Source organism: Glycine max, chromosome 18 (genome assembly GCF_000004515.6).
Source record: "Glycine max cultivar Williams 82 chromosome 18, Glycine_max_v4.0, whole genome shotgun sequence".
Classification (NCBI taxonomy): Eukaryota; Viridiplantae; Streptophyta; class Magnoliopsida; order Fabales; family Fabaceae; genus Glycine; species Glycine max.
Window position 1 is genome coordinate 703,538 of NC_038254.2, and position 17,845 is coordinate 721,382.

General features: G+C 31.4%; 2 protein-coding genes across 2 annotated transcripts; one reads left to right on the forward strand and one right to left on the reverse strand.

The window, feature by feature from the left end:
• Positions 1–2,400: 2,400 nt before the first annotated feature.
• Positions 2,401–4,692, forward strand: LOC100789307 (mitotic spindle checkpoint protein MAD2). Its single transcript, XM_003551830.5, has 7 exons — positions 2,401–2,715; positions 2,840–2,855; positions 2,986–3,116; positions 3,372–3,492; positions 3,822–3,925; positions 4,070–4,191; positions 4,287–4,692. The coding sequence occupies exons 1-7, from the start codon at positions 2,643–2,645 to the stop codon at positions 4,341–4,343; spliced, it is 624 nt and encodes a 207-aa protein (XP_003551878.1). The 5' UTR covers positions 2,401–2,642; the 3' UTR covers positions 4,344–4,692.
• Positions 4,693–7,343: 2,651 nt separating this feature from the next.
• On the reverse strand, positions 7,344–12,091 carry LOC100137074 (GT-1). Its single transcript, NM_001249620.1, is given in 5 exon segments — positions 7,344–7,549; positions 7,771–7,995; positions 8,284–8,415; positions 9,334–9,372; positions 11,512–12,091. Coding segments are annotated over 5 exon segments (1,131 nt in total). The 5' UTR covers positions 12,044–12,091; the 3' UTR covers positions 7,344–7,346.
• Between the last annotated feature and the right edge of the window lie 5,754 nt (positions 12,092–17,845).

Consider the following 17,845-nt stretch of genomic DNA (forward strand, 5'->3'; position numbering starts at 1 on the left):
GCAGTGTTATTTCTTCTTAAAATTTCAATTGATAATTTAATTTAGATAGTAAAAACAAGAGCTTACTAATGAAATCCAAACATTGGGTCATGACTCATAAGTAATTCTCAGTGAATCAAATAAATAAACCATCGTTTATATTGTACATCTCCTTTATTCTATCCTCGGTACTAAACATGAGTTGCATGCCTATTGAGAATATTGTTTAATATACAGCAATAATTTCTTCACCAGATAAATTCTAATACGAACCTGAAAAAGTTATTGATCTGGATGCTGTTTTAGAGTAACCGAGTTAGTCCTTAGGGTACATTGAAACAAGGTTGGATCCTGAGGAATTATGCCAAGCTTAGATCCTAAATCCAGCATAGAAATTTAGCAAATATGTCTACAATGTATCAATCCATCAGAAGGCTCCATCACTCCAAAGAGAGCTTGAACTAAAAAGTGGAATTCCCCACCTTTATGTCCTGCCTGACTTATTTCACACATATAAACATATAAGTGCATGTTTGGATTCCAGTTTAAGATGTATGAATTTTAAAATAAATCTAATAGTCCACAAATTTAATTTTGCAAAAGAAAGGATTTGAATATTTTTACAAACTTCACTTTGCTTCAAACGTCTGTTTATAACCGAAAAACAAATATGCACCAAAAGAAGAAGTTGAATCTTGTACAAAGAAAATTTTACTTTTGTTCCATTGTTACTTCATTTGTTTCATGCACAGTGGATTCAAATATTCAATGCTAAAAACCGCTATCGAATCAATTTTCCTTCTTCTAATCGGCTCTGTGAAAAATTGACAGAAAGTAATGAGCACAAGAAGAGCTTGGTTGGCTTATTGGGAAAGTAGCATATAGTGACAATAAAGTTCAACAACAAAATCGTAAATCCCGACTATTAATATGAAAAAATAAAACATTTAAATAAAATTAAATTTTCAAATATTTATAAATTTTATTCTTTAAATTTAATTTGAATTTCGGTTTTTGTCAAAAATTAATTGTAGCTTAGTTTTTGAATTCTTGATTACAGCAATATATTTATTAAATACTTTTTAGTATATATTAACGTTATTAAATAGTGTTTGAGTAATTTATTTTGTATCTTCCACGAATATTATTGAACATTAATTTAGAAGTTTTTAAAATATTTTATCTTTTTTAGTTAATACATAAATTTATATAATTAATATTATATACAATAAAATGCTTTTAGTTAATTTGAAATTTAATATGTATTAATTAATATAATTTTTTGAATCTTTAAAATTTAAATTTATATATTTAATACTTTATGTATTTTTTTCATCAGTAAAATAATTTTATGTTGATTAAATAAAAAATTTAATATTTTTTTAATCAACACATTCTTTCATTGAGTGAGGTGATTAGTTCTAATTTTAAATTTTTAGTTTTTTAATTAAATACATTTTAATGTAAAAGGAGCTTTAAAAATAAAAAAAAATATATAAATTACTAAGCATTTTCTACTTTATTTTTAAAGCTCTTATTTGAGCTTAATTTAATTTCAAAGTTACTTTCATGCACACAAAAAAATTAAACAAACCTAAAATATATAAAAATATTTATTATTTGTATTATTATTTAATCATAACTTATCATATATATATATATATATATATAATATTTTTTATTAATTATTAAAAATTCAAATTTAGAGTAATTTTTATTTTGTATTAAATTTGTATAGACTATAAGGGTACAGATTTTTAAAGTATATACAAAATACAAAATACAAATTACTCTAATTTGAATTTTTAACAATTAATACAAAATTTATCTTTTATGTATTATTATTATTATAATATTGTCAACTAATCACAAAACATTACTCTAAAAATAATTATGGTATAAGTTGAAAATTTTATCATGTATATTAATATGTGAATTGTGATTGAATGCTAAGTTTACATACACATTTTACTCTAAAAATTAAACTCGTATTTAATTTAAAACAATTAACAAACATAGAAATGAATTAAGTTAATAATTTGAAAGCATTTTATTATTCGTTAAAAAGTATCGAAAATTATAAATTCTTGTGAAAAAGAATGGTTACATAAGATGTGAAACTCGTAAGAATTTATGATTTCTAATAAAAAAAAGATTTAAAAATAAAGAATATATTTAAAAGAGTAACATATAATTTAAAAGGATTTATATTCTCGTTATAATTATAAATTCTAAAATGTATAAAATAAAGCACTAGTATGCACAAAAGTACCCCCGTATATACACGTGTACTTGCACTAAAAATTAGTGGGAATCTCTAAAGGCAAATTCCTTTCACTTGACTGTTAAATAGGGAAATTTAAAATAATATTGACGTTGCCATCATGGACCAACAAAGGCCCAAAGAAGCCACCAAAAAAAAACCTCAAACTAGCCGTTATGGTGCTTCCCTATCAAGTTTCATTCTTTCCACTTCCAATCCCTAATTTATTGCCATTATTTTCCCCTTTTCAAAACCAGTTCATTTCGCTTACCGTGTTCCCACAACCGAAACAAAAGCTTCCCCATTTTGCTTCATCGTGCGAACAAGCTCCACCCAACCCTAAGTCGAAAACTTGAACTTTCGTTGTTCGAAATTAGACTCTGATTACAGAAGAAAAGACATGGCCGCAAGAACAGTTGCCAAAGACATAATCACTCTTCGCGGTTCCGCAGCAATCGTTAGCGAGTTCTTCGGTATTCCTATCCCTCTTCTCTTTTCTCGCTTTCCTCCGATTTCTTTCATTTTTTGCATACCTGTGTATTTTTTTGTGAACTTTTGCCTGATTTTTGTTTTTTTTTGGTGATTTTTTCAAATCAGGATATGCTGCCAACAGGTTTGATCCTCGTGTCCTGCATTTTTTATTTTTTTAATTTATTATGGGTCTTATTTTTTGCATTGCAATTATGCATGTGGCTGGAAAAGTTGTGATATTTATAAGTATTTTAATATGGGAATTTGATCAGCATTCTCTACAACCGTGGAGTTTATCCAGAAGAAAGCTTTGTGAAGGTTAAGAAATATGGCCTCCCCATGTTGCTAACGGAAGATGAGGGTGTCAAATCTTTTCTAGCAAATCTAACTGCTCAGCTCTCTGGTAACTAACATCCCTAATTTGTTTCTTCTGTCGTGGTTCTTTTTTCATCTCTTGGAAGCTGTAGAGAAATGACAATAAGTCATTGTTTAGTTGGGAATTATTTGTTTTGGATTAATTTATTCGTAGTATAAAAGTTCATTTTAAGAAATGGTTTTGAATTTGTATCATTTTTTAGATTTCCTTGTTTTTTGCAATGCTTTGTTAGCAGTTCAGTTGTGGTATCATTGTTGATCATTGCTTTTGAATTTTGAAAAGAATGGCTTGAAGCTGGCAAGTTGCAGAGGGTGGTCCTTGTTATAATGAGCAAGGCCACCAGTGAAGTGCTTGAAAGGTGGAACTTCAGCATTGAGACTGACAGTGAGGTTGTTGAGAAGGGGTGGGTAACTTGACATAACTAAGGCTCTGTTTAGATAAAATTCTCTATGAACACTTATGAAAGTTGAGTTTCTCCCATAAGTTAAAATTAACTTATGTACTTAACTTGTATATAAACTCTCTCATCTAATTTCTCCAAAAGTTGAGGTTCATTTGTTGATTTTAACTCACTGGAGAAGCTTGATTCATTTTACCTATCTATTTGTCTAAGTGTATGGAAAAGTTTATTCAAACAGTGCATGAATCCCAGACTAAATTATCTTCCTTCATAAACTCCTCCCTTGGTGTTTAAGTTTTTCATTCTTTTATTTGTTCTTTTTAATCTTTCAGAGTCTCAAGGGAAAAGAGTGACAAGGAGATCATGAGAGAGATACAAGCGATTATGAGGCAGATTGCTTCAAGTATCACTTATTTGCCATGCCTGGATGAACCTTGTAAGGACCATGTGTTTTGCCAATGATCATTATGATCATGAGAAAGAGTTGTCATTCCCTGAGCATCTCGTCTCTTTCTGCTTTTCATCTTATTTATTTAACGTTTATTTTATCTCCCAGCTAAGCATATCTATCTTGTGTCAGGTGTTTTTGATGTGTTAGCCTATACTGACAAAGATGTGGCAGTTCCATTCACATGGGTTGAGAGTGATCCAAAACTGATTGCAAATCCGCAAATGGTGAAATTGCATTCCTTTGATACTAAGGTGAATTTGGACTTGTAATTTTTAGTTAATTTATCTAACTCGGCATACTTTGTTTAATTTAGCTAATACTAATATTTCTGTTTTGGCTAATGCAGATTCACAAGGTTGACACTCTTGTATCATACAAGAATGACGAATGGGATGAGCAGTAGAGGCCGTCTTTGTCTTGTATCTTTTGTTCAGCTTGTATCATACAAGAATGACGAGAATGTGTTTTGTTTCTTCAGTTTTTGAGTGAATTTCCTGTTGTTAGCCCTGTCAATTGTGAATTTTCTATTCACATTGTTAGATGTATGTACTACTGTGGGATTCAACGGGTATTAGTATTAATCCTCCTCCCTTCTGTATGTTTGACTTGTTGTGGCAGTAAGAATTGCCATGGTAGGGATCTCAAGAAATCTCCCTGTTCTTTTCAGAGAAGGTTGGATTCATCCATCATTTCATTCAGTCTTGTGAAACAAATGCCTCATTATGAGTATTAATTCATTTCTGGTTCTGGTTGTTGAAACTAAGCATCTAAGTAGCGTGGGATCATAAATAACAAATGATGATAATTAGTGAAGATATGTTTTGATTTCGAACTTTTGCTGGTGTGACTCTATCCCACTTCTTTATCTTAGCTGAGCTCTATAGAAATAGAAACGGCCTTGCTAACTATAGATTCAAAAAATAGTTGTTGCTTCATGGGTTTGTTTTTGCACCCCCCCTGTTCTGTATATGTCTCATCTTTTCTTTGTTTAATGATAATTGAGGGTGCAACAGCTTGGTTTTTTGTGTTGGTGGTGCCAACTTAGTTTGTTGTCACCCTCATTTTTGGTTATAAAAAATTCAATTGAAGCAATCAAAATCCATTCAAACTTTCCTGTGACCACACTTGGTTTTTTTTCACGCTCACATGCTGCTTCTCTCTCGAGTTCAAATGTGGCACATAATCAATTGTACTGAAGGAATAATTTGATTTTTTTTTTACTTCGTACCCCATTGTCCAGAGACTCTTCGCTATGCGAAGGTATTTTTTGTCAAAATAGTTCTCTGGTTGTCCCTGTGAAAGGAATACAATCGATTATGCCTTCGTTAAAAAAAAAAGTGTTTTACGAGGCGAATAATTTGATTATATGCCTTTAATTTATATAAAAAAATGTTTCCGTTTCACACGAGACATTGAATTTTTTTTTGTTGGGAGTTAAATAGGAAATTGGTTAATCATTTTGTTTTTTTTTCTTATTTACCTAATCAATTTAATTCAAATATTTTATTTATTTTACATTCTCTTTCATCTCAATTAAATAACCTTACTTTATAATCTCTTTCAACTCTCTTTCGTCTCTTTTCATTCTTTTTTACCTCCTCTACCAAATACAGTGTTAATTGGGGCATCTTACTTAGTAGCAATGTTATTAAATTCAAACTAGATTAGCGATCCAATCAGTTTAATTGGAAAATATTAGTCCAGTCAGCTTATCAAATCAAAAATACATTTAAGTCAATGCTAAAATAATCAAAGACTAGGTCGCTGGAGAGGTGATCACACTAACACATTGACTCTTACAATAGGTTATTATTGCACATGTCTAAAATTGGTTGCATAACTGAGTGTTCTAAAATCGTTTTCTAGTGCCACTTGGTGGAGAATTTATTGGACGTCCCCATCGTTGTAATGTATTTGATCAGTTTCTATTTCCTTTTGGGCCTTCATTTCCATTCCAAAAGACAAGGGAGAAATATATTTGACAAGTAGAACCATAATATGCACAAGGGTGTTTTTTCTTACACCCCAAAAAATTCAAGTACCACTGTTTTTTCATTTTAGTATACTCTTTCCGAAATGAAAAGGTGCTTGAATTCAAGGAAGTTGTGCCCTGTGCACATAGACAGCACGGTAACCCAATATACATGAAAGCAACAAACCAACTCATTGTTCAATCAAGATCTTTGTGCATAATTCTAAACCATTAATATTATTTACATAAATAAAATACGATAAAAGAATATAATTAAAAAAATCATGTTTAAAGCTAATAGTTAAAATTGTTGAGAAGGCTCTTGCTTAGACAATGTTGAAAGAACATGTAACATAAAAAGCACAAATTCTAACACTGACAACAAGCATGACACAAGCTCAAACACAACTAATATTTAAAATATAGGACACTATGCATTACATATGCACGCACAAAGAGATTCCAATAAAATAAAATAATAAAATACTTATTCCATTCCAAAATAATAGTCTTTTTAGCCTTTTGTTTTTGTTTCAAAATTAATAATCCTTTTAGTTTTTTAAAGCTATTTTTTCCGACAATATCCCCAAATATGATTATGAAAATAAATTAATACTTGCATTGAAAAAAGACATCAACCATAAAAATAAGTTGATAGATAACAGATACTATTAACTATTGGTGAATAGTAAGATAATTTATAATAAGAGTAATTGAAAAATGAACATTTTTGTCTAAATTTTTATCAATTAAATATTTTTCTTAAGCAGTGTCATAACCTTTAGGATTATTATTTTAAACGAAGGGAGTATAACATAACAAGTTACCTAAATTCTTTATTTATTCACCTTTTTAAATCAACCTATGTTTTTGTTATAATAAGCCTCAAAAACAGGCAAGACACTATTTTGTAATATTTTTAAACTATATTTTAAGCTGACTTCTCTAAAATTAAAAAATAAATAATTTTTTGAAATTAATGTGTGCCCGCCCGTATAAAAGTATCTGTTCAAGTATTAGAGTTGTGAAATATTTTTTAATTGGACGCCTAAAAGTGTTGAACAAGTGTCAAGGTCAGAACTGTGTCCCACACAGTTACTCGTTGAACAAGAAAGGTGTTGGTGCTTCATAATATGCATGTGGCCAACTTAGCTACATAGAGTTAGAGTGATGAAAATGATCCACTAAAAAATTAGACAATATGTTCTCACTACAAATGCATATTTACAAACATGTTATGATTGGAACGGAATTTGTGCAGAGGGACTAGTTCCTTTTCCTATCACAAAACTATAAACAGCATTATCAAAACTTAAAACAAATACAATTCGAGGTTAGTGCCACACATACATCAAAGATCTGAACAGTCCCCACCACAGTTCTCCAGACATTTTATGTAGGTAGCTGAAGATTGACCACACCATGCACCTGCTTTCAACTCACACCACGATATATGGCACCGGGTCGAAGATCATCCATATTGTCAATATTTCTATAGCTGTCAAATTCTCTTAAACATATCCAACCCCGGCGGGTCAGAAAATCACGGAAATCGTCTTCAGTGTAAAATATCTTATCTTCAGTATGCACAGGTATATGGTCAGGCTCATCATAGAGGGGTAATTTAATGGCCATTCCTGCAATGATATTTTCTAATTTTAGTGTTTATAGAAATCATACACTTCAAATATAAAAGGACAGGAAGGATGCTTTCTTAACATTTTGAGTGAAATGCAGTTTATCCCCTGAATTTAATGACAAAACCAACATGTGAACTTTAGAACCATTAAAATTAAAACGAGACCATTAAAATTTGTATAAATCACAAAAATAGCAAGAAGAATAAAGTGAATCTAACCTTCATCAATGTGAAGAGTGTAATTTCCTAAAGGCATTTCACGGTCGATACTTCTGATAATCTGATCTTCATCCTCCAACCAAAATGTACGTTTAGTTCTCAACCTAAAAGCAGCCCTAATTGCTTCTTTAATGGCTTCTGGGGTGCCATCAATACCTATTCGCCTTGTATAATCACCCCATTTAACCGATATAACCCTTCCACAACATGACTGACTTTCTCCACCTGCCAAAATAGGAAGAATTGGTTGCAGAGATAAGAAAGCAATTAAACTAAAGAGGGGGGAGGGGACTACATTTATTTGTTTCCATATTTATAGGTATGGAATAACTACATTTATTTTACCATATTTTTCAGGTTCTACAAAACTTGCTTCCAAAATTTAACCAAAGCTGTTGCCACAAATACATTTACCAAGACACAAAATGATTGACTTTTATGTTCTCTGTCATTTTCTCTTTCATTGGTGAGCAAGCAAGCATGCATCAAACTATGAAGCTTTACATAGCTTACCATTTCCAGGAGTCTCTCTCCAATTCCAAGGAGGGACTCCACTTGCTGCAACAGCATCAGCTGTGGTAATGGCAAGAGGATGTCCATCATGATCCAAACTTCTCTCAAGATTGAGTGTTGGTCTTCCAGTAGCTATATGCCAAGTATTTGAGAATTATGGTAAACATGAAGTAGCAAAATATTACTATGGAAAGAATGAATGGGCAAACATCTAAATGAGATCAAATGTATATATCTAGATCCTTTTCAATAGAGACTCCCTCTCCTGAAATGTTAAGGGTCTGTTTACTTCAGTTTCATTTCCTGCTTTCACTTTTAATTACAAAATCATCAACTTGTTTTCAATTTGTTTCCTGTTCAATGAGTTGTATAGGAAACAGAGAAAAAAAAGTTGTTTACATAGTTCAGTTCAAACTGAACTTGTTTTGATAACCAATTCAGTTTGTTTTAATGTAACCGATTTGACTCCCAACTGGTTCAGATCAGGTTCGGTTCAAAACCAGTTCGGTTCTTCTATATGCATATCTGGTCATGCATAAGCAATAAGTAATATGAATACTTCATCACACTATATGGATGCTTGACATTTTAATTAATTGAAACTGAAAAATGATAACCAATAAGCAACGAGAATTTTTATTCCCACCATGTGCAGAAATATCTATCTGGCCACACATTACAGTATGAGATCCAAGTAAATAATGATAACCAGAATATTCCTAAAGTGAACAGTGTTTGAATTATCATTTTCAATATTTTACGGAAGCATTTAACAGAAAAGAAACATCAGAATGCTGAAAAGTTGCCTATAGAAGAAACATCAGCATGGTTTTTCTCACAGTAGTTTAAAATTCCAGTTATGCCTTAAGTGACTTGGTGCAGTGTACATTAGTTACTTACCAATAGAAGAATCAAGAACTAAACCAAAACGCCACATGGAAACAAAATCCCACATGACTCATGAGCAACGAAATTTTAAATAATCAAGGACACAAGTGAACAACAATACAGAGTAAGTAGGAAGCTGAAAGCTGGATTTCAATGACATACCTTCAACAGGCCCAAAAGAGATGCTGGTATCATCAATACCTGCATAGCAACATAACCAATCAAATTATTGTTCCTAAAGAACAAATGAGTGAAATTGTAACTTTGACATATATCCAATATCATCACCTAGGATTGACAACCCAGTAAAATTTACCATGGCTTCACTTGAGAGTGACAGTTTAACAGTATTTCATAGGGGAGTTAAATCCCACTTTTAAATTCTTGAGATTTATATTGCCCTTTGTCAAAAATCAAATGCATAGAGACAACACAGCTATCAAGCCATAGTTTGGTTCCTACTCAGACTATGTTCAGTCTGTCTTCAGGCACCAATCGTATGGTCTTTCCTAATTCTGTAATTTAGTACCTCTGGTACTCCATTATAAATATATATTACTTTTGCTGATAAAAAAAAAAAACTGCTATCAAGCCTATGATCCATGGATATAAGCTGATGCTCCCCACTAAAGGGTGGGGAACATGGTAGTCAGAATCGCGTTCTGACTCAAAGAATTGTACGAGTCTTCGATTTCAAGGTGCTGCTTTGCGCACGTCCACACATGGAATTGGCTATTGGTGGAATTGTCACTGAATCACAAGCTCATGGGAACGATGTCTCAATACGTGCTTGAACATTCACTTTAGATGGGTTAAAATTAGGGTTTTTTTAGTTTTGGGCTTCTAAAACTTTAAGCCCACAAGACCCAACCTATAAAACTTATTAGTCGCTGCCCCAAACCCAAACACCTAATAAAGTAATAATAAAATATGCCCCTCAAACTTGTGAATGTCATATGCCATTCTTCTTCAATGTAGCGACTTCTCTCCTTCGCTTAACCTCCCCGCAACATCTTCTCTTCTCCGCCGTGACCAGACCTTGCTCCACTACCTGAACCTTTTTCTCATATAATCACAAAATAGACAAACGCAGTGGAGAAGTAATTTATCATAAAATAATTTAGTGAAATGCAGTGAAGTAATGGGTTCCTATATGAGAGACTCCCCGTATGCTCCTCACCCAATCTGGGATTGATAATGACAACTATTAAAAAATAATAATAATTTTTTTATTTATACTATCTTAGATAATAATTACTATTAAGAGGTAATTATTATTATTAGTAACAATAATAATTAGCCATTTATTATTTATACTCTACAAGAAAAAGAAAAGAAAAAAAAAACTATCTTAGATGCATATATAAGAATTTATATGCATATATATTAATTTTATAAATCTTGTAGAATCTTTGTTTCGAGTTATGATTCCACGTTTTACAATTTTAGGACCCCTTTCTGAGTTGGACTAGAATCTCGAGTTAGACTACCATGGTAGGGAACCAACCAAGGCATAAATGTGATTTCCAATGAGACTTCCTAGAGTTATACAAGGCAACTGAAAACTTCTTAACAAAGCAATATAACCAAGCAATTTGTAAACCAAAATGATATGCAATTTGATAGATTTTGGAAATTGCAGTCTATCTGGCAGTTATAACTATGGAATTTAGGTTTCCCCAATTCTGTGTTTCACCACATTATATCCATTTTGTAAAACAAAAACACAACCTTCCAAGCAAGAATGCTTGAAAGAGATAATGATGTAACCCAGGTTTCCAGACCAAATTGGGAAATTACAGACTGTTCAGCTTTAACTACTGCCGCTTACACAGTATCTTTCAAACAAACTATCAACTCATTCACATCAGCTATCAAACATCCCCACTTCCTGTCAAAACTTAGAGGTGCAGCTTCACAAGCAATTTGCTAAAAATGGTTGTCCGATTAATATTCCAGAAGAATCTTCAGACTAACTTATTTGAAGCTCTTTTTAGCCCCAACACCAGTGCATGGTTGTAACAACAACAAGCACAGTAACCTAACCGGTTAGTGAAAAAAGATTTTTGGTTTAATTAATCATTTGGTCCCTATATCTAAAAATTATCCATTTTTGTCTCTACACATACTTTTTAATCCGTTTCAGCCCCTACAACTTTGGACAGCAGGACTATCACTAATCACTAAATCACACATTGCCAAAACAAGTTTGACTCGCACACTAATTAAATCACCTAAGAAGTCAGATTCCTAATCGAAGCATTGAGCCAATAGAAAGAATCCCTAACCCTAACCCTAACCTAAAAAACTTACTAGAACTGATTGAATTGAATTATTTACCTTTATCAGCAAACTGCATAAAGGAATCAACCTTGGGCGGAGGAGTAGGGCTCTTATACTGCACATTCTTGCTCCTCTCTCTGAGGATCTCGTCAATCTCCTTGTAATACGACATCTTCGCGGAGCCACTCCCTCGGTCCTGGTGCTTGGCCTTCTTGAACTCCTTCAAGAGATTGCGCCACTTATCGGTGCACATGGTGGGAGAACGGTCGAAACCCTTCTCCCTCATCTTCGCCGATATCTGCTCCCACAGGTGCTTGTTGGACTTGGAGGTGTTGAAGAGCGAGTCCATCTCGCGGCGAAGGCCAATGAGGGAGCGCGTCTCGTCCTGAACCCAGGTTTCGGCGCGCTTCTTCGGGGCCTTTATCTCGACCTCGGGGTCCTCGCCGCTGCTCTCGCCGAGGATCATCGGCGGAGGCGGCGGAGGAGGCGGAGGAGGGAGGTCGCCGTTGGAGACGACCTCGATCATCATGTCACGCGCGCCTTCCTCCTTGTAGAAATCGATGGGGCGAGGCTTCTCCGATAAATACATGGTTTGGGTTCTTAAATTTTCTTGGTTCGATCGAGAGGGGATTGGATTGAGGAAGAGAAAGAGTGATGCTAAATTGTAATAATTGTAAAAGTTGAGGATTTGGAAGGCTGAAATTTTTTAAGTGAAGGAGGAGTAGTGAATGGAAGGAAGGTTAGGGGTTTGTGCAGTGTGTTTATGTCAGCGTTTGGTTTGGATGCGGTGGAAACAAAAGAGAGAGGGGTGATGAGGAAGAGGGGGACGTGTCTGTCTATTCCTTTTCTTTTTTTTTTTTTTCCTCTTGCAAATTGTCAAGTAAGTGTTCGAAAATACAATAGAGTGATAATTTGGTTCTTAAAAAAAATATAAATTTAATCTTTGGCTGATAAATTAATTTTGTGAGATTATTTTATTATTGGGTTATTATAATTGATCAATTTTATCATTTTGTTATAATATTTAAGGATTAATTTAGTTTTAGAGATTAATTTGTCATTAAATTATTTATAGGATTAATTTGTTGTATTTTTTTAATATTCAATGATTAAATTTAAATTTTTTATTTTTCATGATTCAATTTATCAGCACACACTTTCATAGATGAATTTGACTATTTATTTTTTCCCTCAATTAATATTAAATAATAAAAAAAATTCTTTCTATGAAATACTCCTGAGGATATTATTTTTTCTCAAATAATAAAAAAAAATTCTTAAATTAATTTTATAAGATTCTTTTTAGTTAAAATTAATTTTGAAATATATTTATGGATATTTGAATTTTTTTATTTTAAAAGTAAGTTAGTAATAAAATTTAGTAAATTCTTTTTATCTGACAAAAAAGCTACATGCAATTAATTTTGGACACGAACTTCATTCTTTAACCTAAGAGATGAAACATTTGTTCTTAACATTTTATTGACTGTTTAAAATGATCTTTATTACTGTATAAAATAAAAAAATAAAAAAGAGACACAAAATTAGTATGTTCTTTATGCTTGGTGCATGATATGTGCTACCACTATGTGCAGGAGATCTAGACGGGTTTGATTTCCCTAATTGGTTGGTTCTTCCTAATAACAAAAATGGGTAATGAGTTATTTATCTCTGGAACCTTACAAGATTTAAATGGGTAACATGCTGATAATTGGATCCGCAGTGGCCCATTCAATCATGACCCTATCCAAAATAAACCAACTACTATAATATAAGCCACCCATTCATTTGTCAGCCTTGATTGAAAGGTTAATCACTTATTTGCCAGTTATATTTATTCACTCCTTATTAGTATATGGAATACCTTGTTGACTTAGCCTAGTCCCTACGTTGTGGACCTGCTAGGCATATTTGACCTTCTAAAAATTAAAAAAACCAAAGAACCACCTTATCCTAATATTCAACCAAGCTAAGTTGATAGAAGCAGACACATTAATTAGAATCATTTGTGCAACTCACAAGACATGTTGCCCAACCACACAGTGATTCACGTAAACTTCCCTGTTAGTGTGGACGCTTTACCCACAAGCAACAGCCCAATGCAGCCTAACCCCATTGACAATAAAGCTCTACCTGACTATCAGTGACCAAAAAGCTTCCCACATAACACAAGTAACAAACATATCATGTCATAGTATTCCATTAACGTGCGTGTTCATAACTAGCTCGTAGGAGATGTTATGAGATTGTATCTAGTGACTTTCATCATCCCTCTATTCACACTTCTTCAATTTTGTAGCAAAACTAATTAATTAACCATCAATGCCAATTAAATCATATATTGCCCTTCCCAAATAGAATGGGATTTGAGGGACCCTTTTGTTTAGGATGGTCTGACGTAGATTGATTTCACTCCATTTTTTTATATAATAGCACCTAGTAATGCTAAACTAATTTTCCATTAGAGAGTGGAAACACTTTTCTACTGCTTACTTAGGTTATGTGGTTATTTGGGGCTAATAGAATTGTTAAATTCTATTTTCTGAAGTAATGACATTAATTAAGCTTTTGCCGAGTTAGGACTATTGTGTAAAATTGAAACAATCATGAATAATTTCTTTTTGGTAATTTTAACTATCAAGAAAAAGTTAGCATACATGTATAGTTATCAAAATACCATTGCTGTTTAGAACAATCTAATAAACATTTCCTCTGAAATTAGATCAGCAGCAATGTCTCCGAATGGCATCAAGTCTAGATTAATACCTAAAAAAAAGTCACATCATAAGGTGAGCTAAATGAGATTTGCAATTCATTGGAAAGTTCATTTTGATCTGGTTTTAGGGATGCTTCCTAGGAGGTTTGGATATTGGAATTCAAGTATATTTTCTTAATTATAACAAGGTTTTGACTTCTAATTATGATCCACCTGCAATGAAATCTTGACTAAATATGATTTGGTGGTAAAAATAGTTAAATGGTATACTCTAAAATTGAGAGTATTATATATTTAAAAAATACAAATTTAATATATATATATATATATATATATATATATATATATATTGGGGAAGGAGGGGTGGGGATGGCTCTCCCATTCCGAACTAGTCCGCCGCATCTTTTGTTTTTACACATCAAAAGAGATGGATTGATTCTTTTAAAAGATAGGTTTACAAGGTCAAATTAAGAGCTTAAGTTAAAAAAAGAGGCTATAACTTGAATTTAAGAAAATAAATTTGAGAAAATCATAATATGTGAATTATTTTAACTTGAATTTAATGATTTTTGATTGAATTGACGTATGAGATTTATTCACGTGATGTTATATTTGACTTTAAATATTAACTTTAGCACCTTTGAATTGACGTACCGAGTTGAACCATATGGAATCATTTTTTTTTCTTCCTACCCTTTGGTTTCTATTATATTTGTCTAAATGCTAATTTAAACAGGCAGAACATTTTGTATTGTGTTTAAGTCGAAGAGCAAACTTGTAACTTGCGGTCATATTTCATCTTCAAAGGACCATTCGTATAATGTAATGTCATAGTGCCCTCCTTAAGAAAAATAAAGGAGGAGAGAAGATGTAAGTTAAAAAAAAGTAATATAAGATCTTAAAATCAATCATTCTCATAACTAATAGATAAATGGTATTTATGTTTTTCAATAATAATATTTTTCTCTAATATACTTTGATTTATTTGAAGACGAAAAAAAATAATATTTCATTTCTTTTGACTTTTTTTTCTCTATCTTTTCTTATGATAATTAAGATGAGGAAATACTCTAATATCAAAAAATGAATTTTAGTTTATATTAATAAGTATTAATCCCTTTAAAATTATTATTTCCATCAAACAACAGATATATTTAAAAATCGCTCCACTTAGACACATAATTCATTTACAATTTAATTTATAATTTATAATTATTATTTATTTATGAATCTTTAATAAATTACATCCCTCTCACATTAAACGTTAAATCTTAGAGAGGAAATTGCCTATATTTTTATTGAACTTATGCTTGCAATGAGACTTGGTCAATACAGTATTATTGTTAGCCAGCAGAAAAGAATCTAAAAAATGCAATCATGAAATTATATAGAGTTGTGTTGTTACAAACTTCATAAATAGATACGCAATTAATTCATCCATCCACAAGTATCACATGTGATCAAAATTTAAGGACAGTAGATATTTAAATGGCATATAAAGTTTAATTTAGATATGGTGTGTCCCAAATAAGACCATCCAACTTACAATGATATATAGTTATAAATATTTCTTAGAGTTGCAAATGTAAGTTTTTCTCTGATCCAAAATAACACAAAGCGAAAATATGGATTCTGGCATGTCCTGGGGTGATCAATGGGACAACAACCCTGCATCAGACAAAGACAAGAAGAAGGGCAAGGATGGGTCAGGCAAGAACAAATTTGGGAAGACTATGTTGAGCTTCAAATGGGTGAAAGAACTCCGCAAGAAAACTCAGAAGTGATGAAAAACATTGTGATGATAACTATTACTACTATTTAAGAAGCAGCCTCTGGCTCTTAGAAACTAAGAACGCAATAATGTAATTGATTTTGTCACTATCTTAAACTACCGTGTTGAAATTAAATAAATTTAACATTATTTTTCTTTAATTTGTTGCCATAACATGTTAAAATATACTGCGTCTTTTAGTTTATACAGTTGGTTCTCTTACAAATGTTATACTAAAATCTGGCTATAGTTTCATAATTATTTATTTTAGACACACTATGATATAATAAGGATTCGTTTTAATTAGTTAATAATGTAATTAATTAACGCACTTATTCTAAAAAATAAATGTCTATTAACAAATTCGAATCTAAGGGTTGTTATTGATAAAATGAATTCAAGTACTTGAATTGACCCATTTAGAACATGTTTGGATGGTCGTTATAATTGCTTCATAGTTTTTTTTAAGGCCGTCTTAATGCATTAATAAAAACAATAAGTGAGGAATTAAAAATATATATTTAAGTCTTAATTAAAATTATTAATGAAAACATACTAATGTTGACTTTCCCACACATCAAATTGTTTACAAGTATATTCAGACCTGAATTTGGATACAAATTATAAAAACATGTAATCCATTTAAGATCCTCGACAGTCATAGAGCAATTGTCCTGTAGTCACAATCCTAGGGTTTAATCTATTTTGAGTTACATTTTATTTTTTTAATTAATATATGTAAGTAATTGTGGATGGCTAATATTTCATGTTTTCATTTGTGATAATGGAGAATCTCATTCCATGGAGAGATATCTCGAGTATAATTTTTCACATATTAGTTTATATTATTCACCTAGTTCAGAGTTGCTATGGTAAGGAAAGTTGCGCAATTGAAACTTTGATGTTTGATTATGCATGCACATATATATTTTGTATCGACAATACCGTCTTCTAATTAATCAGTAATTTTTGAATTCTAATATTCTTCCTTTGATTGAGTTTACGTCAATTATTTTTTATCTTCAACTTAACTTTGAACTTTAAATTAAATATTACAACAGATTTAAATGTATTAATCCAAATTATTCTGATTGATAACTTACATTATCATACCTTATAAATGCTAAGCTTAAATTTGAGTTTTGGCATATATAGACTATATGTCAACATGCTTTGCTCAATAATAAGAGAAAAAATGATTAAAAAATAATTAGCATACTATAATGTTTGTAAGCCATTTTAATTTTTTAATTCATGTGTAAAAAATGAAGGCAATTTGTGCACCAACACATATCAACTTGTTTGTTTCGCTAAAAATATTCTCAATGCAATGTTTTTTTTTCTTGACATTAATATAAAGAAGTTCAAATCAACTCTTAATTTTAACTTAGTTCCTTTAACAATCACTTAAAAAATCAAATAAAATACCTTTGCAAAAATAATCTTACTAAAATCTATTGAATATTATTTTACCGGTTTCGTATGAATACTATTTATTTGTTAAATATTATGAAAATTTCAGGATTATTTTTAAGCATCCAAAAAAGTATATTTTAATCATAAAATAAAAATATTTATTAAATAATTTTATATTTTTAATGTAATTAATATTTTACGTTTCAAATAAAATTTTAGCCATTCAGCAATTTTTTTTGTAGCCCTTCTTAGTTGACAAAATTATAAACCAAAGTATTGTTGGTTGGATGAAAGATAAACATTAAAATGTTCCAATTTTTTTTAAAAAGCCTCAAAAGGCAAAGGAGCTAACGGTAAAAAATACTAATAATTTAAGTAGTAGTACTCGTTAACACTTAAGAACAACATTATGCCAGGCTGCCAGCCAACTAAACGGCGAGAACAAGAAATGCTCCCTAAACTTCACTCTCCTAACTATATCGTAATAA

Excerpts from the sequence above, each read along its gene's own strand:
- LOC100789307 (XM_003551830.5), top strand. The coding sequence starts at position 2,643 with ATGGCCGCAAGAACAGTTGCCAAAGACATAATCACTCTTCGCGGTTCC. Across the intron at positions 3,117-3,371 it reads TCTAACTGCTCAGCTCTCTG|AATGGCTTGAAGCTGGCAAG; the intron begins GTAACTAACATC and ends AATTTTGAAAAG. Across the intron at positions 3,926-4,069 it reads GCCATGCCTGGATGAACCTT|GTGTTTTTGATGTGTTAGCC; the intron begins GTAAGGACCATG and ends ATCTTGTGTCAG.